General features: G+C 51.9%; 1 protein-coding gene across 1 annotated transcript in view; it reads right to left on the bottom strand.

The window, feature by feature from the left end:
- Positions 1-24,284, bottom strand: part of OTOF (otoferlin) — a 110,985-nt gene that overhangs the window by 40,785 nt on the left and 45,916 nt on the right. Inside the window, exons 5-6 of the mRNA XM_074820381.1 lie at positions 22,352-22,563; positions 1,746-1,819 (exon numbers count right to left, since the gene is read on the bottom strand). Of these exons, the coding sequence (XP_074676482.1) occupies positions 1,746-1,819; positions 22,352-22,563 (286 nt within the window). The remainder of the gene's footprint in view (positions 1-1,745; positions 1,820-22,351; positions 22,564-24,284) is intronic.

Genomic DNA, 24,284 nt, shown 5'->3' with positions numbered 1-24,284 from the left:
TCAGGTTTATCACCATAGTCTGGCCTGTTTTTGTGAGATAACACGGGCTTCAGCTGAAGCGAGGGAGATCCAGGCTGGGTGTTAGGAAAAGCTCTCCGTTAGTGTGAAGAGAGACAAGTGCTGCAGATTGGGTGGGGAAGAGGTGTCCTCAACTCAACTGGGAGCTTTTGAGATTGAGTCATGGCAGCCGGGAAGGACCTAAGCAGGTTCCATCCCACCACATGCAGGTGGGTGGACAGACTCGCACCCTCCCAGCTCGGTTTTTGGTGATTCAGTGGGTCTGTTTGACCTGAGCAGGACCCGCAGTGGGTATGGGAGGAGAGAAGACCATGGCACAAGGGGGATGCTGGCTTGGTCAACAGGAAGACAGTGAACACATCCACCCTATCCCATCACCAGCTGGCCAGACCAAGGGTAGAATCACAACCAAGACAGCACTGAGGCTGAGAGAGGAGTGGGGTGCCAAGAGAGCAGAGCCCTAGTTAGGTGTGTGAAAGCCAGAGGTACCTGGGGAAGGTGGAAGAAGGGGCCCCATGGCTGTGCAGCACTGACCACACCAGCTGTGTTGCAGCCATTCCCCAACCACAGGTAAATCCCCATCTGTGAAGGCACTCTACTATCAGACCATGCACCCTGCTCCTGCCTTTGCATCACAGCTGCTGTCCCTATGGTCTTGCGTGAAGCTTTAATGACAAGACAAATGCCCAGGCACTGGGGAGAGAGTGAGGACACCCAGGTTTCACTGCCATGCCTTCCCACAGGCTGCCAATGCCTCTACCTCCTCCACTGGTATAACCAGGCCAAATTCCCCTTTTTCTATCCTCAAACCTGGCTGAAAAACAGAGGACATTTGCCCAGAAACATTATCTAAAGAAATGCTTTGTCCTTGCCCGCAAACACACATTCCCCCATTTCTCCACCGTTGAAACCCAACCCTTTGGTCTGAATGGAAACAGCAACAAATTTCCGATCGCTGACCCTCTTGTGCCTTTCCAGAAAGGCGTCCGATTTCAGAGGTGCCGAGCCCAGGGGACAGCCAGCCCTGCAGCAGCTGAGCCCTTCCTCTCGTGGTGCTGCTGCTGCACCATGCACCCAGCAAGGTGCAAGGGCTACATCCTGCTTTGCATTGTCCATCACCCTTTAAATATAAGCCAGAAGCTGCCTGTGCGACCCCCAGGTGTTGCCACAGGTGGGATATCACAAAGTGGGTGATATCTGGCCAAGCTTTCAGCTGGACATTCTCCCCATCAGTTCCTACTTTCCCATTTCCCAGCAAATCTCCTCTCTCCAGCTCTCCACCCCAGCACTCAACGCTCCCTGTCTAATCCCCAAGTTGCTGACTGGCTGTGAACCACTCTGGGGACAGACTGTCAGTGGGGCCTGTAGCAATAAGACAAGGGGTGATGGTTTTAAGCTAAAAGAGGGGAGATTCAGACTAGATGTAAGGAAGAAATTCTTCCCTGTGAGGGGGATGAGGCCCTGGCACAGGTTGCCCAGAGAAGCTGTGGCTGCCCCCTCCCTGGAAGGGTTCAAGGCCAGGTTGGACGGGGCTTTGGGCAACCTGGGCTAGTGGAAGGTGTCCCTGCCCGGGGCAGGGGGGTTGAAACTAGATGATTTTTAAGGTCCCTTGCCCCCCAAACCGTTCTGTGATTCGATGGGGTTTCTTGGGTGCTTTCCTGGGATGTGGAGGATAGCCAAAAAGTGGCATCGGAGCAGAGAACAACCTCCTCCCAGGAACAACATACCCTGTTTCCGATGGTCATCCTTTGTCGGGCGCGTCTTGCCAAGCTTCATGGCTGAAAAAACACCTTTCCCGGCTCTGGAAGAAGAGACGGAGAAAAAAAACCAAAACAACCCATCAGTCACTGTGTTTTTAGTGTCGTTTTCTGGGACTTGGAAGTAGGAACAGGAGGAACCTTTCACAGCTCAAAAGCAAGAGAGGAAGTATCAGCTGAAAGACTAAGCAGGGGCTGCTGCACACACGCCACAGGGCAGAGTCAAGGTCGCAGCTAAATGCACTGCCTTTGAGTCTTGGGTCTCGTTTTTTTGTCTCGGGGAATGCCCCAACTTGGGATAAAACACAAGGCTGGAGCACAGCGTTAGCAGCCAACAAACTCTTCCCTGTGCCTCCTGTCTGCTGCTGACCCCGCTGCACACAGACTTCTCAGCTCTCCCGACTCGTTTATGCAATTGCTCCCCAGTTACCTAAAACCATTTACTAAAAATTAAAACATTCAACTGTTTCCCCTACCACCTTGCTGTGGAATATCAATAACCTCTTTGGCTAGATTAGCAGCAAACCTGTGCAGATCCTAAGGTTTTTCAGCAGCCCGTTGCAGCAACATGATTTTTCTCTTTCCAGCATGGTCAACGCCAGTACCAGGTCAGGCTTAGCTCCCCCTCTGCAATCTAGGCTGGGGTCAAATTCACTCAGGGCAGTTTGGGCTGGATTGGCTGATAAAATAACGGTTTGCCAGTTGCTTTCTAAAAATACGCATCATTTCAAGGCTAGTTTAAGTAGTATAACTTCTAGCTGCAAATGTTTTTGTGGGGCTGGGACCATTACTCCAGCTCAGAAATCAGCCCATGCAACCACAAGTGCCTGGACTCCCACGTTACTTGGTGCTTGTTACACACATGTACAGCAAATATACACAAATACAGCATTCGATAAATGGGATTTCTGTGCTACAGTCTGAATTGCTCTGAAAGGCAGATCTAACAAACGGACAGAGATTGTTGAAGACAGTAAGAGGCTTGCAGGTATTTTCAAGAGACTGTTCCCTGTTATTTGGAGGTAAGTCCATGCTGCTGTTGCAAAGAGGTGGGAGGTTCTGAGTGACCCTGGTGAAAGTTACAGAGTCTGGATGTAATGTAGATTTTTAGCCTGAAGGCTCAGTTGAAAACCTCAGTAGGAAAACACTTCCATAATAGCTGTAAAACTGAAACCAGCAAGAAGCACAAGTCTGACCATGCAATAACCCTGTGCTAACTTTACATAGCAAACAGCTGGAGAAAGACTTGATGTCCTGTGACTGTTCCAAAAGCAGGAGGTGGTAAAACTGAAGGGGAATTTTTTTAATTGGAAAATTCCCCTTCACAGAATCACAGAATCACCTCGGTTGGAAAAGCCCTTGAAGCTCCTCCAGTCCAACCATGAACCTCACACTGACCGTTCCCAACTCCACCAGATCCCTCAGCGCTGGCTCAACCCGACTCTTCAACCCCTCCAGGGATGGGGACTCCCCCCCTGCCCTGGGCAGCCCATTCCAACGCCCAACAACCCCTTCTGCAAAGAAATCCTTCCTAAGAGCCAGTCTGACCCTGCCCTGGCGCAGCTTGAGGCCATTCCCTCTTGTCCTGGCGCTGGTTCCTTGGCTCAAGAGACTCATCCCCCCTCTCTGCAACCTCCTTTCAGGGAGTTGGAGAGGGCCATGAGGTCTCCCCTCAGCCTCCTCTTCTCCAGACTAAACCCCCCCAGTTCCCTCAGCCGCTCCCCATCAGACCCTTACCTGACAGTGTGGCTCTTTGCAGAAACCTTGCAGGTTTGATGGACATTTTTCTTGGACCACCTTGGAAGCAAGGGGGAACCTCACCTCCAGCCTGGACCTCACCTTCAAGCTGGCTGCCAGGGCTCAGCACCAGCCCTGGATGCAGCAGGATTGGGATGCACTACCCATGAGCCAGGCGACAGCACCAAAACTGTGGGATCCCCCAGTCTCAGCTTTGATCACATTGGTTGGGGCCAAAGGATGAAGTTGCACCCTGTTTTATTTTTTTCAGACCGAAGAAGTCCTGGCATTGCCACCAGCCTGATGCATTTGTTCTCTTAAATAACAACTGGAAGTTTGCAGGCTGCTGTCAGAGCCAGAGCAAATGAGAAGAAAATTAAGGAGAATAGGAGGATAATGTATTCACCAAGGGAGGGGGAATTCAGTCGGGGCAGAAGGCTAGCATAAGATACAGGAACTATTTATAGCTGAGGTTTAATTGGGACTAAAGCAATGCTTGGGCCTCAAGGCAGTTTCTGCTAGCTGTGATTAATTCACGGCATCCTTGGTGAAAGGACAGTTTCTCAATGGATAGAAAGAGGAAGGATGAGGGCGAGGTTTCCATATCTGTAACTCTGCCAAGGAACATCTGCCTCAAGGTGCTACAGGGGAAGTAACACTTCTAAGCTACTTGCGAACTCATTTTTTAATGAGCAAATGCTGTAATAACAGCTCAGGCTGTGAAACTCTGCTCTGAGACCTCTCTCCACTACTGAGTTTCCTTCCAGCAGCTGCGGGAAATCCAGCAGACACACAGCACCTCCATAAGACAACACACCTCCAGGGTCCTACATTCCCTTGTTTCCAATTAATTTCTTAAAAATGGAGGGGAAAAAAAAAAAAAAAAATCCCACCAGCCCCATTGCATGTAGGCAATTTGCTTTCAGATGGTTAGTGATAAAATCACTGTATCTGTCCTGGGAACTTCTGAGGTTCCTTGGGAAGTAAAACAAAGCAGAAGAGCAACTGGTGATGGAGCCAGTAGGACTCTGCAGGGAAGACACTGGTGATGCTGTCCTCTACCAGGACCCAAAATGACAAGGTCCTTGCATGGGCACTGACGATGCATTGGGTCCTGGTTAGCCCAGCATCTGATGCCCCGACCAGTAAAATGATGAAGCTGGTTTTGGGCCATGTGGAACAAGACTGGGCTTAAGCACCTGGGCCAAGCAGCATGCTCTGAGACCCGTCCCAGCAGCACCAGTCCAACCCAGCTCCTTCCAGAGAGATAAATGTGGGATCCGGGTTCACCCCCATCCCCTCCTGAAGCGATGACCCCTCGCTGCCAGCTGGGCCTCAGTAAATGTTATGGGGACATCAGCTGTGGGAGCCTCTCATGTGTCCCCAAAGGCAGTTTTACTGCAGAAGAGTCCCCAGAAATGGGAAATAGCACATCCATGAGATGAGCCTCAGCTCCAGCTGCTTCAGAGAGCAGAGTCCAGAGGGCACAAGGTCCCTCAGCAGTGTAAAACTTCAGGTGCTGTCCCATGCCCACACCCCAGCTACATGTTCCTTCTGCTATTTGCAGCCCCAGCTACATCTGGTACTGATCCTTCCTTCCTTCACCACCGCCCTTAGCGGTATTATTGAAGGGGACTAGAGCCCCAGAGAGGCAAATATCTAGGAAACATGGAGTTTGGAGGTTACCAAGAAAAGAAAAAAGAAGAAGAAAAAAAATAAGTGGGTTTTGGTGGATTTTGGCAGCATACTTGGTAGGTACTGTGGAGAAGGGAAGAAGCATGAAGGATGAGAAAGGAGCCGTCCCAGATGCTTTGGAGGCAGATGCCCAGCAGCTTACCTCTGTTCCCAAGCCCCTTCCCAAGCCCCATCTGTCACTTTTTCCAAGCCAGGGGAGCACTGACACATCCCCCCCACACCCCTCCCCATCCCTTGGGGGTACTACCTTCACCCACCGGCCGTCCAGGACTTGGCTTCCCCCAGGAGGAGATGCTGGAAGAGCTCAGCCGAGACAGGAGAATGGCCAGTGGCACATCTAGGGTGGAGCGGCCATCCCGGTGCCGAGGGCAGAGCTGTGCCCCCACGTCGGGAGCGAGCAGGGATGGGGACCCTGGCCAAAGCCTCCTCTCCAGGAACAGCAGGGTCTTTGCAGCATTAAACCAAGGTTGTGCCGACCCCTCCGCTGCTCCTGCCGGGCATCCGATGGTGCGGATGGGAAGCCGGTGCTGGCGGAGAGCTGACACCGTCCCCACATGAATATTACATGAGGACCCGTGAACCTGAGATGCCGACACAGGCTGTGTGGTGGCACCAAGAGCCCCCCCTGTGCCAAAGCCTGGCTTTAGCCTGGTTTCCTAAAGAACTGAGATGACAGAGGGGATCATCGAATCACAGAATGGGTTGGGTTGGAAGGGACCTTAAAGATCGTGTAGTTCCAACCCCCTGCCATGAGCAGGGACACCTCCACTAGACCAGGATGCTGCTGCCCGCCTGCCTGCTCCCCTCCAAAACAGCACAAGCTGCCAGCCCACTGCAACCCAGTTTGGCAGCAGGGTCAAGACTGGGTTCCTGCAAGCTTGGGGTTGTAGGACTGAACACCTCAACTCTGCTCCCAAGTAGGGACAAGCCTCCAAGCGAGCTTAGACCTATATTAGACACCAGTGTCCACCCAGCCTCCCACAGCACTCTCCCCTTGGATTTTCTGCTGCCTAAAATGGGATTGAGTGATGAATTCTCTTCAGCTGATGGAGAAGCACACATCCTCCATTTAGTTTGCTGCTCCCAGAAGCACTTGGCTTTGTCCTTTAGGGTTTCTCTGGGTGGTGGGGAGGAGCAGAGAGGGACAAGGAGATTTTGAGGTATGGGTAGGGAGGTGGAAGCAGTCTCTCTGCTGGCCAGCTTCTAGTTAAAAATACGGTTGCAGGTTACTGGTTAATTATTCATGGCTAAAAAGGACATTTTAATCATTGCTTTTTACTGGGGAGTTGGGAGCAGGGAACAGGATTTCCGTGGCTCATTTCTTTGCACGAATTATGCCCATCAGGTGGGTGCTGCCTCCATCACCCCTGTGATAACAAGGCTTCCAGCTCTCCCAGGTGTACTTGGGACAGACCCCACTACCAGCCCCACGGCATCACGCTGCGCCCACCGCCCTTGAGACCCCCACCCTCAGACCCAGTCATCTGCCTCTCTCCCTTCCCCACACAGCCCAGCTGGGGAGGAGAGACAGCAAGGCCCAGGCTGCTCGGCGCAGGGAGATCTCTTCCCATCTTTCTTTGAGTCTGTCCTCTCCCTGCGGACTGCTTGAAGACATTTTTCTCCTTTCCCCACCCCTTTTCTGCCTCCTGGCTTTACAGCATTAATTAGGAGGGTCCATCAGTAAGACACTGCCATAAACTGGTCCTTAAGCTGCAGTGCAAAAAATACGTGCCAGAAGAGACCTCATGGATTGGGAAGTGCCCTGCAGTGGCTGCAGGCATCCTCCCCTGGACAGCAGGAGATTAAACCTGCACTCACATGAGACTTGAGCTTAAATTTCAGCAGATCTGCTAAGCCAGAGGGCTGGAGGATGCTCCTGCTGGGAGAACACTCAGACACAGCCTGGTTTGGTACCAGTGCAAGCAGCTGGGGATAAAAGGAAGGCAGGAGCTGAAAAAAACTTGTCGAAGAGGATGATGTGGCAGCCTGACCTGTGGGCACAGGAGCTGTAAAGCTGGTGCTAAGTCCCATTTGCCCAGCTCTGAGCTGACGACCTGTGCCCAGACCCTCTCCCTCCCCGAGCCCTGGCCAGGCTGGCCATGCCCAAGCTGGGAAACTCTCCCCCCAGCCAGGGCCCACCCAAACCCACTGGGAGCCAGGATTGTCTCAAGACCTCACAGTTCCCTGCCAGTGCTGCCAGGGACCGCTCCACATCTTTTACATTTGGCTTTTGCTGTAGATAAATATTCCCTGCAGGCTCAAAAGCCTCAGGACACACATTCAAGAGACCCAAGCTCCTCCAGGGCTGAGAGGCTCAGCTTTAGAGAAAAGGAGAGCAGAGCACGTACCGGATCAGCTACAACATGAGCTAGGAAAGCTAGAAGCGAGAAGGAGGAGAAGGAGCAAGGAGAGCAAACCTACTTGTACTCCTTCGTCTTCTCTTTGCCTTTGCTGGAGCCGGTGGCCATGCATCAAGGGAACAAAAGGCAAACAAGCTTCAGTGCACTCCAAGTGCTTCAAATTAGACCATAAAATCAGAAGCTGCTTTTCCCTTTGCAGCTTCCCTGCTCCTCATGAGTGCTCCAAGTGCCCCATCCCCAGGCTACGGTCACAGGTAATCTTCCTCATCAGGGCTGACCCCAAACACCCCTGTCCTGCCCACATCTATAGTTTAGGTGGATAACACCTCTGTGTGACCCTCTGCTAGGCTAGAGGGGCTTAGGGGAACCGCCACTCCCCACATGAGGAGCTGGAGGTGATGGGCACTCACTGGATGGGTGTATGGGGCTGCTAAAGTGGGTACAGCAGTGTACACACGCCTGTAAGTGGGGATGGGCACAGATCAGGGTACTGCTAGGGCAGAAACAAGGCTTATTCTTTTTTTTGGTAGAGAGGAGTGGTCTTCCTTATCATCCCACAAAGGTGTATTCATACCCTCCCTCCAGAGAGGATCAGCTGATGGAGATGAGCTGCATCTGGGGGTGCTCATCCCTGCTCAGACTGACACTGCGACCTCCTGCCCTGACACCACGCAAGAAACACCGAGCCCTCACCTCCCTGCTTCACTTTGCAGCCCCCTGCTCTGTCTCTGCTTTCTGGCTTTTCAAATCTGTTTTCCTCCTCTCCTGGCTCCCACATTTCTCTGTTTGCATCCTCCCTGTTTTCCTCCCCAGTCACTTCCTTCCCTGGTTAATCTCCCTCATTGTGCATCAGCAAAGTGGGGAGGAGAAAGCAATTAACCAGCTGTGGAAAGTAATTAGGGGGATGGTTTTTAATTACAGCTTGTTACTTCATTTCATCCCATGGCTATGTCTGTGGTGGGGATTTGGGGCAGGAGGGTGGCTTCAGAGCATGAAGCTCCAGCTCCCTGTGCACTGAGCTGTTGGAAAACCACCCAGAAAAAAAAAAAAAGATATGTTGCTAGGTGGGCTTCTAGAGAGGTGAAGTCTGGAAGACCAGCTCCAGCACAAGATGGGGGCAGGACTCAGCACTGGGTGGGAGTCTGGGAGGAGCAGGGGCCTCCTGTTCAGCTCAGCATGGCCAGGGTCAGCTTGGAGCCTGGGCTGGAAAACAGAAGCTGCTTTGGGAACAAGCCATCCTGCTCTCTCCCTGCACTGACACTTGCTCTGAGAGCAAACCAGCAGAAATTATTCCCTTGCCAGCTGAGCTTGTCATGGGAGCAAGCAAACACCAATGCCAGCAGCTCAGCTGGTTCATCTGCAATGTAAAAGCTGCCCTAGTGCCCCTGCCCGGTGCGGGCAGAGGATTTAAATCACTCCACTCTTCCTCCTGCAGCTTGTGGATGTGGTCCCAGCTCCCTGCAAAGCCATGGCTTGTTGCCGTCTCACCCAGCAGTGTCTGAACACACAAGCCCTTTGCATCGTGTAAGGACCAGCATCTTCATCTCCCTGAGCGACTCGCTGGTGCGAGACCCTTCCCTGCCACTCCGTGAGAGGTCCAGGGGTCCTTCTCTCAGGGCCTGGTGGAGCAGCTAACACCAGATTCCTCTTTCTCCCTCCCCTCCTTTCTCCCTTCCACGCCCGCCCTCACTGCAAAAGGTGCCTCTCTGCCTGCACCCAGCTACCGCCTGGGCTTTGGGTGCCTGAAAAGGGAATAGAAAAGTGGCACCACCAGAGAATTCTCATTTTATGCCTTCAAGGAACTTGGCCTTAAGCACTCTCACTAGCACAGATGAAGTTGTAGTCCTGCCCTGCAGCTGCTTCAGCAGTAACACTGCTGTGAAGGGCTAGAGGCAGGAGCTGGGAAGTGAGCCTGGGCACAAGTAGGGACGGGAAGAGTCAGGGTACCTGAATGGTAACACGAGATGTCTTTTCTCTTTGCCCTTTGCCTTAGCTCTGCAATCACAAAGAGCAATTCGTTCAGACGTGATTCATCCTGCGGCAGTGACAAAGACCCTTGCCCGCCTTCTCCCCTCAAAACCCCCAACATGCACCAAGCAATCAACCAAACCCAATTTGCAAGCATGCCAGAGGGAAATCTCACTGCAATAGGACTTTCAAACCCACTGGCATCCAGGGAACTGGGTACAGAGGCAGTGACAGTACTGGTGGTGCTGGAATGAGGAGGGTGGAGAGAGAGTGGCATGAACAAGATAGAACAAGTGGCAGAAAAAGCATGGATGGATCAATCGTGTGGCACTGGGCTGGCTGGTGTTATGCATAGATGTATGAAAAGACAATATCACAGTAGGATGGATGGATGGATGGATGGATGGATGGATGGACAGATGGATGGGTGAATGGATGGGATTGCAGTGATGGATGGAAAGAAATGCAATGAGATGGGCAGCTGCATAGGATTGTACTGAGATGGATTGATGGACAGATGGACAGATTGATGGATGGTGCTAACTGCATTAGGATGGATGGATGGAAGGATGGATGGATGGATGGATGGATGGATGGATGGATGGATGGATGGATGGATAGCTAGGCAGACAGGCAAATATTATCCTTGAAGTTCCTTTGGAAGGTCCCTGAGTAGAAGGAAATGTGTCCTTGCTGGGCATTGGGGAGAACAACCTGAATACAAAGAAGCCCTGCTCTTTGGGGAGGAGGGGCTGGGTGAGTACAAGAAAGCCCTGCCCTCCATTAAGAAGAGGGCAGGAAGAATTTAGGACCTTTCCCTGGCTCCAAACGCCATGCAGGGATTGATACACCAACACGCGTGTCACATCCATGCACACACCACGCCCAAAGGGCCTGAGGGCAGCGCGGATACCGTGCCCAGTACCTGAGATCCTCAGGGTCTTCGCTGTTTGGAAGAGACATAACCAGGAGGATGAACGTGAGGAAGAAACACATCCACCCACCCAGACGTACCCTCCCACAGCCCAGGGGAGCCAGCCAGGAGAGGGGAAGGGGCTAATGGCTGCCAGCAACCCCTGGGAGGACCCTCCTGGGCTGCTTCCTTCAGGGCAATGCACTGAACCTGGCCTCGATGGCACTGCGTGGCGAGGTGCTGAGGAGACATGGTCCCACAGCTCCTTGCAACCACCCAGGTCCTGCTTGCTGGTAGCAGGACAGCACTCTTCTGCAGGTTTCTTCTGCATCTTCTTCACCTCCCCCCAAAGACTGAGCATCAGCAAAGAAGAACAGACTTACTGGGATGGGTTGGGGCTGGGATCATTGTCCTGGACTCACCCATGGCAGATAAATTTTCTTATACAGATGTATTCTTACTGATTGGTGCCTTTGGGAGTCCACTAGCCCTATAGATGAGGGTGATCATCATCATATTATGTGGGATACAGCTGTAGAGAGACCACAGGACCTGCCTCTCCTTTGCAATGTGACATGAAGGAGGTTTGCAGGTGTGGCTGGATCCCACAGAAAGCTCCTGGAGCACTGGGCTCGCGTGCTGCTGTACAGCTCTTCCTCCCCTGCAGGCTTCAGCTCCAGCTTCAGAACGCTCACGTCTGCTCTCCTGCACTTGCAGAGTTCTGCGATGCTGATGCATGAAGCACTGGTTTCACCCAGGTCTGGACTACCTCTCCTGCTCTCTTGGCTTAAATTTGGGTATTCGTTTGAATTAAGGAAGATTTGGAGCTTAAATCAGATTGGCCTGTATCCCAAATCCTGGGTGTATTTATGCCTGGGCAGACACATATTCGTGGAATGTGGGGTGACTGGAATGGGCTGGGATGAGAGCAACTCCCCCCCCCCCCAAAAGCCAAGACCCCACCAGTCATGACATTTTAGTACCTTGCTACTGACTTGTATCCATCGTTAAACTTAATCCTGAGTGAAGCACCAAAGAGAGGAAAAAAAAAAAAAAAAAAAAAAAGCAGTGTCAGGCTTTTTGAAGCAGCCCACCAGCAGCAAGGGAAACATTGACCTGGTGAGTGCAGGGACATCCCTTCCAAGGAGGGGTAGTGGTATGTCCAAGCCACAGTTCCCTGCCACAGGGTGCTCCAAGAGAGCCGATGGGTGATAACTTCATCTGTGTGCACCCAGACAAGGGTGCTCCGCTCACACCGTCTCCAGGAAGAACCCAGCTGGTGATGGGATCTGCACCTTCTGGCACAGGGCACAGGAGCCGTCACCATGCTGGTATTGCCAGCATCATCCATTGCTCCTGCTAGAGCTGGAAGATCTCCTACACTGGAACAGTTTGAGGGCCAATCTAGATTAAAGGTGCTATTTCCTAGGAAATATCTCAAGCTGCTGGAGGCTCTGCCCTGGGACTCACAGCAGCACCAGCCCATTGCCTGAATGCCTTTCCCAAGACTTTTCCTGCTTTCCAGGGCCCTCAGGATGTATTTTTTTGAGAAATTCAACAGTACATTGGAGGGGTTGCACAAAGGACAGCAGAAACTCGACATGGACTGATAGTCTTTGGGAGATCATGTCACTTTTTTTTGCTCAGGACAAAAAGGACCCCAAAATTTCCTCGTTATGCTGATGGAGGTGCCAGTCTGGTGTGTAACATCCCTAAGATGTCTGCCCAAATGCCACACTTCAGTTAGCAATTTCGGACCCTCCTTGGACATGGAGGTTATAGAATCCCAGAATCATTCAGGTTGGAAAAGCCCCTCGGGATCATCGAGTCCAACCCTCAGCCCGACTCTACAAAGTTCTCCCCTACACCACATCCCCCAACAGCTCATCCAAACGGCCCTTAAACACACCCAGGGATGGGGACTCCACCCCCTCCCTGGGCAGCCTATTCCACTCTCTGACCACTCTTGCTGGGAAACATTTTCTCCTCATGTCCAGTCTGAACCTCCCCTGTTGCAGTTTAAAGCCGTTCCCTCTTGTTCTGTCACTAATTCCCTGGGAGAAGAGACCAGCACCAACCTCTCTACAATGTCCTTTCAGGGAGCTGTAGAGAGTGATGAGGTCTCCCCTCAGCCTTCTCCTCCTCACACTGAACAGTCCCAGCTCCTTCCATCGCTCCTCACAGGATTTATTCTCCAGGCCCTTCCCCAGCTTCGTTGCCCTCCTCTGCATTCGCTCCAGCCCCTCGAGATCTCTCTCGGATTGAGGTGCCCAAAACTGGACACAACACTCCAGGTGTGGCCTCACCAGTGCAGAGCACAGGGGGCCTATCACCTCCCTGCTTCTGCTGGTCACACTATTTCTAACACAAGCCAGGATGCCGTTGGCTTTCTTGGCCACCTGGGCACACTGCTGGCTCCTGTTCAGCTGCTTGTCAATGAGAACCCCCAGACCCTTCTCTTCCAGAAGAAGAAGAAGGAGGTTAGGAACTGTCCACAATGGTCTTCCATGACAGTCAAGGGTGGAGACATGCACATCCAAAGGCTGAGTCAGATCCTAAGTGCATAAACATCCCTTGGGAGATTCCTCTTTCCTTTGACTATAGAGGCAACCGAGGAAGATTGGGATCATAGTAAGAACCTTGCTGAGCTTCCGAGGGCCATGCAGGATGGTGCTGGGATGCACCTCACAGCACTATCTAATTTCTACCTCTCTATAGCCACAGCAGCTCTGGAAAGCCGCCGTGAGCAGCAATAGCGCCCAGCAAATGTGTTTGCACCACAGGCCGACCAGCAAGGTGGCCAGGCCCAACAGAAGCAGGGAGTCTTTCCCCTCCCAGACTCTTGTCATGGGTATCTTCATCACCAAGTTCAACTCCAGTGCTTGGCAATGACCCCAGCTTTGGAGCAAATGACCCACAGGGATAATTAGCGGCAGGCGGAGGGTTGAACCCAGTCAGACATGTCTTGGATCCGCCGGGTACACACAAGAAAAGACACCATCAATAATTCACCATGACCAGATTGCTTTCGGCTGCAGAGCTCTGTCCCTCCCATGAATATTTCAAGGTCAACAGCTATCAGGTGATGATTCTTGGGATCTCAGTTTCAAGGTCGCCAGGAGCCGTGACGTGCACAGCCCTACCCCATCCAAATTTTGGCAGTCCCTGCTCTCCCTGAACCACCTTTGGAAGTGCCCATCTCCCCTTAGTGGCCACAGAGGGAATCTAAGGGTACATCTATTTCGGTAAATAAATGGATCAGGGCTCATTCTCTGGCCATGACACAACTTGTGTCCCACAGGGAAGGTCCCTTTCCTCCCCAAACTGCATCCAGGCTGCCTGCTGGGGGTGGTGGTCCCTGGTCTATCCTATCACAGTCCCTATGCTATCATAAACCATCCCAGACATACGCTGCGCCAAGGCCATGCCAGGGACTGTGCTAACAACCTGCCAAAAGGGAAGATGCTACTCCTGTGTCCTGGCTTGCTGCATCAAACAGATGCTGCGTAGGGTGAGCGGGCTCCTAGCCTGTGAGCCCCAGGCAAACACCTAAGTCTGGACTTAACAGATCTGGCCCTCCAAGTTTTGACATTTAAGCCTGGATTTAAGGAGGTGGTTTCTGGAGAGCAAGACTTTGGATGTGTCTTAGCACTGCAGGAGCAGGATTTCAGGGCTGATGTGGGTATTTACCTAGTGTGCTGATCTTCTTCTGCATCATCTCCAAGGCTGGGGCATTTACAGAGAGAGAAGGAAAAAAACAGTGTGATATGAAGATAGAGGGATCTTCCTGTGTATCAGCGTTTTCACAAACAGGTTGATTTGCTTCAGTACAGGAAAAACTTCAGGACACACCAGCACAGCAAACCACTCCATGCAGGTCTGAAAACCCACAACCACCTGGCTCTGGGCTGAGCCTCCCTCTGCCACCCATGACACTCCTGGCTGCTCCTGCAGGGTCCATGCATGACCCAGATTGGTTTTCTGTGGCTATCTGAACTGGTCCCCTCCATCCTGACCTCCTGCCTCCCCTCCTCCCTTCTGCTTGGGGTGAATTTGCTCAAAGAGAAAAGCTGCTTAGGCTGGATAGGAATAATTTCAGTCGGAAGGGACCTGTAAGGACCATCCAGTCCAACTGCCTGACCACTTCAGGGCTGACCAAAAGTTAAACCATGTTATTAAGGGCATTGTCCAAATGGTTCTTAAGTATTGACAGGCTTGGGGCATCAACCACCTCTCCAGGAAACCTGTTCCATGGTTTGACCACCCTCTTGGTAAAGAAACGCTTCCTCATGGCCAGTCTGAACCTCCCCTGGTGCAGCTTTGAACCATTCCCATGCGTCCTGTCACTGGATCCCAAGGAGAAGAGCTCAGCATCTCCCTCTCCACCTCCCCTCCTCAGGAAGCTGCAGAGAGCCATGAGATCTAGAAGAACCCATCATCCCATCTTCTCCACTGGAGGGTAAATACAGAGCACCAGAAGTCCTTGCTCCTGGCTGCCAAAATAACTAGAGCTGTCAGAAGAAGTAGAGCTATTAGAAAAAACTGGAGCTGGCCATGCTGTGCCTGGGGAGGATGCCCCAGACACAGTGGTCCCCAGGGACCCATCTGTACCCCACCACCACTCCTTTGGTGTCAGGAGTGTTGGGAGCACAGCAGCTCTCTCTGGAACTCCTATGAAGAAGTGTTGCAAAGAGATCACGATTAGCACCCTGTGGGACTCAGCTAGTTAAGAGTCTGGCTAATTTTGATAACAAATTTAACATTCAGGTATAATAGAAATAAGGGAATAATGGCCTGTCTTTAATAAATACACAGGCTTACAGTTTCAGTAAGTGGAATAATAAAAGCGGTTCTTGCAATGCCTTAATTTGCCATTAATTAACTTGGACTGTCTGTAGGCACTTCTGAGATGGGAATTGTCTCACTGACCTTGAGCCATTTAAACTTCAGGTGGAGAGTAAACCTCCGTTCTAGGATCCTCCATGTTGCAGAGGCAGATGCTGGGGGATCCTCCACCTGCCTCAAGCCTGGGTCTGGGGGGGGGCAAACAGCCTGTGAAGATGCCCCACTGCTCTCCATTTAACCCTGAGGGAGCCTGGGAAGGTTGCTTAGAAAAGACATTGCATATTCGGATGGCAAAAATTAAAAGCTGTTCCAGGGGGTGGAAAAATACCCAGAGGTGGAGTTGGACTATGCTGATAGCAACTGGTTCATGGTCTTGGCAAGGTTAAATGCCAATAATGATGCTGCCACGGCATGAAAGCACCGTCCGTGCAAACAGAGGATAAGCCCAGACTTCCGAGGGATCCATCAGCAGGCAAGGATCAAGCCATAAGGAAGCAGAGCTGAGGGCTGTGTTTTAAGAATATTTCCAGCAAGGCAACAGCCTCCAACAAACTGCTTCCTGCAGGTCTGCTGACTGCAGCCTTCTTTCTCAGTGTGCTATTTGTCTCTGCCTGACTCATTAACGGGGAGGTGGGGAGGTGCTCCAGGCTCTTGGGTACTTCTCCTTGTCATGGAGGAAAAAATAGCAAAAAGAGCTTTGCCAGGAATCCTGCTGGGACTTTATGGCCCATCCCTTAGGGGTTTGTTCCTACTGCTGAGGGCAGGCTGGCCCGGGTCTTGCTTTGCTAAGGGAGATAATGGAGACAAGAGGATGGAGCACCTCTGCTATGAGGACAGGCTGAGAGAGTTGGGGTTGCTCAGCCTGGAGAAGAGAAGGCTCTGGGGAGACCTTTTTGTGGCCTTTCCATGCTTAAAGGGGGCTTATAAGAAAGATGGGGACAGATTTTTTTGCAGGGCCTGTAGTGATAGGAAAAGGGGTGATGGTTTTCAACTATAAGAGAGTAGATTCAGACTAGGTATAAAGAAGAAATTCTTCCCTGTGAGGGGGTGAGGCCCTGGCACAGGTTGCCCAGAGAAGCTGTGGCTGCCCCCTCCCTGGAAGGGTTCAAGGCCAGGTTGGACGGGACTTTGGGCAACCTGGGCTAGTGGAAGGTGTCCCTGCCCGGGGCAGGGGGGGTGGCACTGGGTGGGCTTTAAGGTCCCTTTCCCACCCAAACCGCTCTGTGATTCGATGATTCTATGACAAAACACAGACTGGCAAAGAGAGAGCAAATCTGGCACCCCTTGCTCACTGCTACGGAACAGCTCAGCACTGTAACATCCCAAACATCCCCACCAGCCATCCCTAGAGCACTGGGTGCCTCCTTGGGCAGCCTGGGCAACTCTTGGACATCAGGACCTCCCCACCTCTTGGTTAAAGAGACTCCTCCCCCCTCTCTGCATCCTCCTTTCAGGGAGTTGGAGAGGGCCATGAGGTCTCCCCTCAGCCTCCTCTTCTCCAGACTAAACAACCCCAGTTCATTTCCCTCCAAGACATGTGTCTTCTCCTGACAGCACGGGGACTGAGCCCAGCTCCAAATAACTCTGATTTCCCAAGAAAGGTTGGATCAGATGATCCTTGAGGTTCCTTCCAACCTGGTATTTGATGATGCTATGATATAATCCCCACTGCCAGCACAGGTGCCCAGCACGTGTCTCGCCAGCATCACTGGCACCTCGATTAGGCTGCAAGTGAAGGGCTGAGAAGTGCTTGGCAAGCCCAGCGCTATTTATATATTCCTTGTTGTTGCTGCTGCTTTTCACATTTCAAGGTCTGTTTGTTTCCCCCCTTCTGCATCCCCTCAGGAAAGGGATCAGCTGAATAACAAAATAATGTCCCTAATGAGCCAGGGGAGGAGGTAAACAGCTTTGTGATGGAGACAACACTGACAGAAAGCCCGTGGAAATCCAGGGAGATCTTTCCACTGCCTTCATTCGGATTCAAAGCCCCCCAGGAGGACACAGACGTGGAAACAGACTGTGAAGACACACAGAATTACAGATAAAGGGGCTGCTAAGATTTCAAGTCCAGCTTTTTCCCCAAGGGGGATCAGCTCGGCCCAAGCCACTCCTCAGATGTGCATCCAGCATCTCCAGGGACGGGAGCTGAACTCCCTCACAGTCAGACCTGGGGATTCTCTTCCCTTATCCCTCCAATATATCTCACTGCTGCCTTGCAGAAATCTGGTTTTTGTCTGTCCTGTGCCAAAACGATGAGCAGCTTATCCCAAACCTGACCCAACCCTCGAAGGCAAGGTGGGAGATGGACTTGGCTTTGCACTTGGCTTCCCCAGTTTAGCCAGGTCCAGAGGTTGGTGTGGCTGTCCATCTCAGTCCCCAGCCCCAGCAGTGGTACCCACGGGCACTGCACAGCCATGCCCCATCCAACACATGGAGTGATGGCTCCCACATCTGGGCTTGGCTCAAGTGGTATTTGAGCTTTTGGGGGGACTCAGGCACCCCACACCCTTGTCAGAACACTTCAGCTCTTTCTCCATCTCCAGACATCCCAGATGCATCTACAGCCTGGGGCACGTGCAGGAACAAACCCATTTCTGAAGTGTCCTGCTCACTGTGCGTGTGCTACAGCCACGTACCTCTGTGCTACGAAATTAAAAGTTCCAGGGCATGCTCCCTGCCTTTGCAGCCAAACCACCTGGCACGAATTGCATCCACACTAATGCTTCCCATCCAAAGAAAGGGTTTGGGTGGGCAAACCCTAATCTGCCCTTTGGGACCGGCCTATGGCCGTTGTACCCCCGACCCTGCCTGAGGATCATTTGGGTCAGTGCTAGGTAGCCAAAAACCTTCTCAGAGACTGTCCTAATAATCAATTAAGGTTAGGGGCACTGTGGGTGCTTGGCCTGGCACTGTCTAATTAATGAGACTTGGCAGAGGTGTTTACCACTACAGATGTGGCCATAAATTCCCATGACAGAGAGTCAATATCTTCATGCTAGAGAAGCTTGAGGCACTCGGTGACAGGCTGCAAGGGGAGCTGCTATGAGAACTGAGCTCCCCAGAAGAGCCATGTGTAGAACAACTTCCCTCATGGGCTTTCTGCCATCACTGGCCCTACAAGAGTTGAGGAATCCCCCCCAAAATGCTCCTTCCTTTGGCTGAGCTGCTCTCTGAGGCACTGGGTTGGTCCCTGAGTTTTAACTGAACTTCTCTTTTTTGCAGCTCCCCCCCAAACTCTTCCTGGCACATGGTGGGGGACAACTTACAGCACTGCAAGAAAAGCCACAGCAAACAGAAATCAGATCTTCATGCACATCACAAGGAGCTTGTTCCCATGCACTGGACATGGCTGATCTCTGGTTCTGGGGACAGATGTGTGGTGGGACCTGGAGAAGGAAGGGGGGCTCCAAGGTGATGGTAGTGCCCCCATTGCAGCCTCACCTCAAGGCCCCTTCTCCACCCTGGATTCCAGCACCTCTCCTGAGCATCCTTTCCAAGGATGCTTTTCCAGCTGCTTCATCGCTTCTCCCCAGAAGCTCTCCTGCAGCCAAGAACTGGGAATCCAGGGACAATGCTTGTGGGACATCCATAGGGACAAGGCAGGAGCAACACAGCACTGCAAACCCCACTGCCACCAGCACGAGTGGGTGCTGACTGGCTCCCTACCTCGTGTTGAGGGATCCCTGGCTAAGGGTGTCAGCCTCTCCCAGAAGTTCATCTTCGCTGTGGTAATACATCTCGTCCTCTTCCATCCTGCGAGGGTGGTGACACGGCAAACATCAGCCCTTTCCCTCCAGTGGTGGTGACATTAATGACCACGGCCCGTGGCGCTGGCAGAGGGGAATGCAGGGCAGCAAGACACGGCCAAGCCTTGACAGCCCCCTGCACTCAAACAACCTGCTGTGGGACAAGGCTCCAAACCAGAGGACGTAGGGAAGCTCCCTGGGACAAAACCAGCAGCTGAAACCAGTTTTAGTGCTGTTGTCCACGTGCGAACTTGCCTGGGACAGTGGGACTAGCCTTGGTTTTTTTGGTGTGTCTGCTCAGGGATGCTCCTCCCTCTCCTCCTTTAAGAGTTGTGTGTTAGCAGACTGCACAGCCTGCTCCTGGGAGCCAGGGCTGTCAAGCAACAAGAAGGGGCTACAACGATTGTCTTGGCAACGCCGGGGCCGATGGGCCACCCACAGCCCTCGGCCTTGCTCAGTGTAAGCCCTAGGCAGAAAGGGATTTTTTTTTTCCTAAACCATTATGGACCTGAAGGAGAGACTGAAGCCAAATATCAAGGGATTTTCACAAAACTGGGACCACCAGGAACCACTGTCCCAGCTGCTAAGAGACCTGTGGGGGAAATGCAGGACAAAGGTCATTGCCACAGCACCATTTTCAGATCCACAGCACCACTTGCAGATGCCACAACACCATTTGCAGATCCACAGCACCATTTGCAGATCCACAACAGTATTTAGCCTGCATACATCGTGCTGCCTGTCTAGAAACTGTTGCATTTATTTCCGCTCTCCAACAGGAAGGATTTTTCACCAACCACATACAAACCAACCCCAAAAAGTCCTTCTGCTCAGCGCAGCCAGCACAGCTCAGCAGCCTTCAGCCAGGCCACAGCCCTGTGCACCCAGGCAGGGGTGCTCAGCAAACCATGCACCTCCTCTTAAAAGCTGCCCCCAGGTGGGATCTGTCAGGCTAAATTGGCTGTCCTCACCCTCCAGCTGAGCTGGTCATTTTAGGCTTAACTTACAGGCCCTCGAGACCTAGTCCAGAGCCTCAGTTCATCCAACCGCCTGCTGCAGGTGACACATCAGCCACGCAGCATTAACCTCCTCTCTGGTGAGAGTAAAGTCACGTTCACATCACGCTGCCTGCGTCTCCAAAGCCCCCGTGGTGCAGGCAGGCCGCTGATTTCCCAACACACAGGGCTGACAGACAGACTGAAACCCACTCTGCAAGCCGGGCTTTGCCAGGTACGCTGCCCTCCCATCCCTCTTAAATCCTTCAGCGTCTTCCCTGTTCAGCAACATCACGGTCCACTGAGCTGGGAAACGAATCTGCACTTTCAATTTGCTTGAAAATTCACAGGTTTCAGCCCAATTCACACGGTTAATTAACTGCCTAGAAGTGATGCCGAGCGACTGGAGATATCTTCCCTCAATCTCTCACAGTGGGGAAAAAGAAATTTTGCCCTTATATGGCCACAATAAAGTGCTAAACCCAGACAGAAAGCAACCACTACTGAAGCACACAATTGCATAAACGCGGCGGGGGGGATGTACGGCTGCAGCAGCGCCTGAGATGTAAATGCTGTTACAAAAGCAGACGATTCCCGGGGTATGTTTGGATTCACACCTCCAGGCTGGGCTCCTGTGTGGATTTGGAAACACAAGGGCTGTCCTTTGATCCACCAGCACTTTGCAACCCTTGGACAAGGGCTGTGCTCATCCCGGGAGAGCGGTGGGTGACCTGAGGACACAGCTCTGCCAGGCCTGCCTGCACTCTCTGCCTGTCCCGCTCCTAACGTCTCTCTCCTCTACCAGTTGAAGTCTTTCCATGAGACTTCTAGCAAGTTCAGGACTTGGAGGTCTCCACTCTCCCAACTGAAAGAGGCCAATGGGTTCAAGAGCTACTGCAGTGGAGACCAACAGACAAAATCACTACCGTGGGCAACACAACTACATAAACTATGTAACGCTGCCTGAAAATCTGGCTTGGCAGCCTGTGAACCCGAAATATTTATACACAAAACTCTGTTGTCTGACGAGCTACATGAGGATTTGAGCACAGGGTTCAAAGCGCCCGTGATGGTGTGGGCTGAATCTGGCCCAGCATCACGGGGGCCTCAGTGCCTGTCCATGCCTTGGCCTGGTGGCTGCATATGAGATGGGGAAGGGGCTGCTCCTCCCAGCCAGGACCGAGCCCTGAGCACCCATAAGCAACAGCTCATGGCAGAACTGGTCCCAGCTTGCACTTACTTCATCCCAATGGACAGCCAGCTGCAGCATTCCCAGTCCTGAGCCCTCTCCACCTGTCCCAGTCACCAGGCTGGGTTTGCAACCAGTTACAGCAGCTTTGTGTCAAGAAATGGGATGATACAGTCCCTGGGCTTGTTTTCATCCAGTCTCAGGTCCCATGAGCTTAGAAAGACTCAAGGAGGGTGCTGAGGACCCTTAAATTAATAGAAAGCTGGTAACAGCATCCCTTAGAAGAACTGGAGGTGTCCCCACCTGCCACCATAGGGTGACGGGTCCCTCGGATACTCCAAACAGGGTTCACCTGTCCAGGCACTGCCTTTGGTGTGGGATTTCATTTAATGAGGTGAGGTACTGAGGTCCCAACAGACCACTGTGGAAGAAGCTTTGACAACGTCCTTGAGAAGCTAAGTGCTTGTCTGAGGGTTACTGCTGCACAGGAGGTGCCACAGCCTCCCTGCTTTCTTCTCTGGCCTCTGATGTGCCAACTGCCTTGCCATGGGGTGTGCACACTCATGATGCCCCCCAGCACATGGACACGGGTCAGAGGCACTGTCACTACCACCTTCCACTCCAGAAGCATCCACACTGGTATGATTTTGTGGCCAACATGCCCTCCTCCACCTGCACTCACCCCTCAGCACACCTGCAGCTCAGTTTTGGGGGAACCATGAGCATCATCGAGATGTAAGACCCCACACATGGCTCTACACTCCCCACATAGTTCTATTCCCATCCAGTATGAGACCTCACCACCAGTCAGACCCTTAATCCTTGCTGAATCTGTACTTAATTACATTTTGTCTGCAGCATTTGCTGTGTTCTACAAACCTCAGCATCTGCTGGAAGACTCAGCTCTGTGCTGGGAAGGTGTGGTGGAGCACCAGGGACCTGCTGACACTGGTGGGTGGACACTTACAGCCCATCCTCACATTGAGCTGTGATGATGGGTCTTCTGGCCGCCAGGAGATGTGATGCACCTTAGAGGAGCGCTGGGGCAAGGCTGCCCTTCCATGACAAACCAAGCCCTCCCCATCCCTGCTGCCATCACACATCTCCAAGTGCTGAGCATCACATTACCTTCTGAAGCTCCTCTCTGCGGACTGCTGGTTGGATTTGCCTGGAGAGATGTCCAAGCCCTGCCGGTGGCTGGAGAGGAGGCTGTCTGTTTCTAAGGGGTACCTGCCATCTCCCTCTGAGTGGACGCTGGGGGTCTCCAGGAACTCCTTGTCATTCCACGTGCCCGCTGTCCCGTCCAGAGCCTGGTACCTGATCTCTATGGAGATGCTGGTCTGCAACACACAAGGAAGACACAATCAGCCCCCAAGGGCAGCAGAGGGAGGAAGGAAGGTCCTGCAAAAACCGAAAGGCAGGAAAAGCTGTTGCATCAGCTGGCTTAATCTCTGAGCCTTACTGACCCCAAAGTCTCTTCTTTCCTAGTTGCATGAGACAGCTGGGGAGCAGGACTTTGGCTTCAGGAAGTGGTCTGACCCAGCTCAGGCACAGTGCTGCAGCCTCTGGTCCCTCCTGCTCAGGGACCTGGGTCACTTGGAGTTGCTGGTACATCCCAGACCAGCTACAGCAGGTATGAGAGACATAAAAAGCCCTGAACAGCAGACAAACCCTTCGAGCAGCTGAAAGTACCACGAGCAGATGAAGCCACGTTGTGTTGGTGCTTTTTTTCTCCGTGGTGCATCATTTTGCTAAGAATTTGTGCCCTGGTGTTAAGTGCTGGGCTGCCACAGATGCACAGTGCCTTGCTCCTGACGGGCCCCACCCCATCCCCAGGCAGGGCAGGGTTTGGCAAGGGATGAGCATCCCTGGGGAGGTTTGGATAGATCCTGGGTTGGGGATGGGGTCTCCCAGCCTGGCCGTGACCAGCCTGGCTGGGGCTTGGGACGGGAAGGGACCTGGCACTGGGTCTGTCCAAGCTTGATCTAAAGCTTCTTCTGGATGAACCAAGTAAGAGGAAGGTCCTCTCCCTCTTCTATGTGGTCACTCCCCACTTACCTACCCAAGATTGCACCTCGCTGCTGCAGCAAATTCAGGGTTGGGGGTCTCGAACATTTTTCCCCCCAAAATCTTTCTCTGGATTTGAAACCCAATCAAATATGTGAGAGTTCATCTTGCTGCAAAGAGCTGCTGGCATTAACTTTGTCCTGATGTCCAAAGTCCTCCTAAAACCACTGCTTTTGACAGAACAGCCAGAAAAATCTCTCTCCTGAAAACATAACTATTTTGAAAGGCAAACAGCTGCTACGAAGATCAAAGCAAAAGCAAAAACCATTCTCCACCTCCACTCCACTTTCACGGAGAAATTGTAAGTTATATTGAATGCAAAGGCAATCAATTTTAGACACAAGGACAAAACAAATAGGCTAACAAACCGGAGCAGAAAATTTATTACAAAATCTTCCTTTTTTCATCTATATGTTTAAGAGGATGTGCAGCATCCTCCAACGGCAGCTTGTCAATGGGATGATGAAAGGCTGGAAAATATAAGCTATGGCCTGGAAGGATTCTGTGCATTTAGCAAATGACAGCTAAAGGGTGACTCAAACCCAGCTGGAAACAGAGCTCTGTGGAAGGGTTTGACTGATTTTATTCTTCGGATGGCAGAATACAAATTTAAGTCAATCAAAATGATTTGCCACACTGTGCTGACCTCCCCAAGCTGCTTCAGATTGTTTGAAAATGCAAATGCAGAGGAGAGACAAAGATCCATGTTGAAACATCAATTTTTCACATTTTCAAACCACCTCAATGCTGTTGTGAAATATTTGGTTTTGAAATCGCATTTTAAAACTATAATTAAAGTTTAAAAATCCTTTAAAAGAAATGAAACATTAGGGGTGTAATAAACCGAAAGATTTTGGTTTGGGGTGAAAAAAATCATCACTTGTTTGAAGGGAAATTAGTAGGTGTAAGCTGAAACCAAGAGAAATTCACAGGGGGAAAAAAAACCCTCTCAATTTAACAGAAAAGAAAATTAATGAGCGGAATGATTCACTGA

The sequence above is a fragment of the Strix aluco genome, chromosome 3, assembly GCF_031877795.1.
Source record: "Strix aluco isolate bStrAlu1 chromosome 3, bStrAlu1.hap1, whole genome shotgun sequence".
NCBI classification, from domain to species: domain Eukaryota; kingdom Metazoa; phylum Chordata; class Aves; order Strigiformes; family Strigidae; genus Strix; species Strix aluco.
The sequence above is the reverse complement of the archived record's forward strand: the minus strand, read 5'-3'. Positions and strand labels throughout refer to the sequence as shown.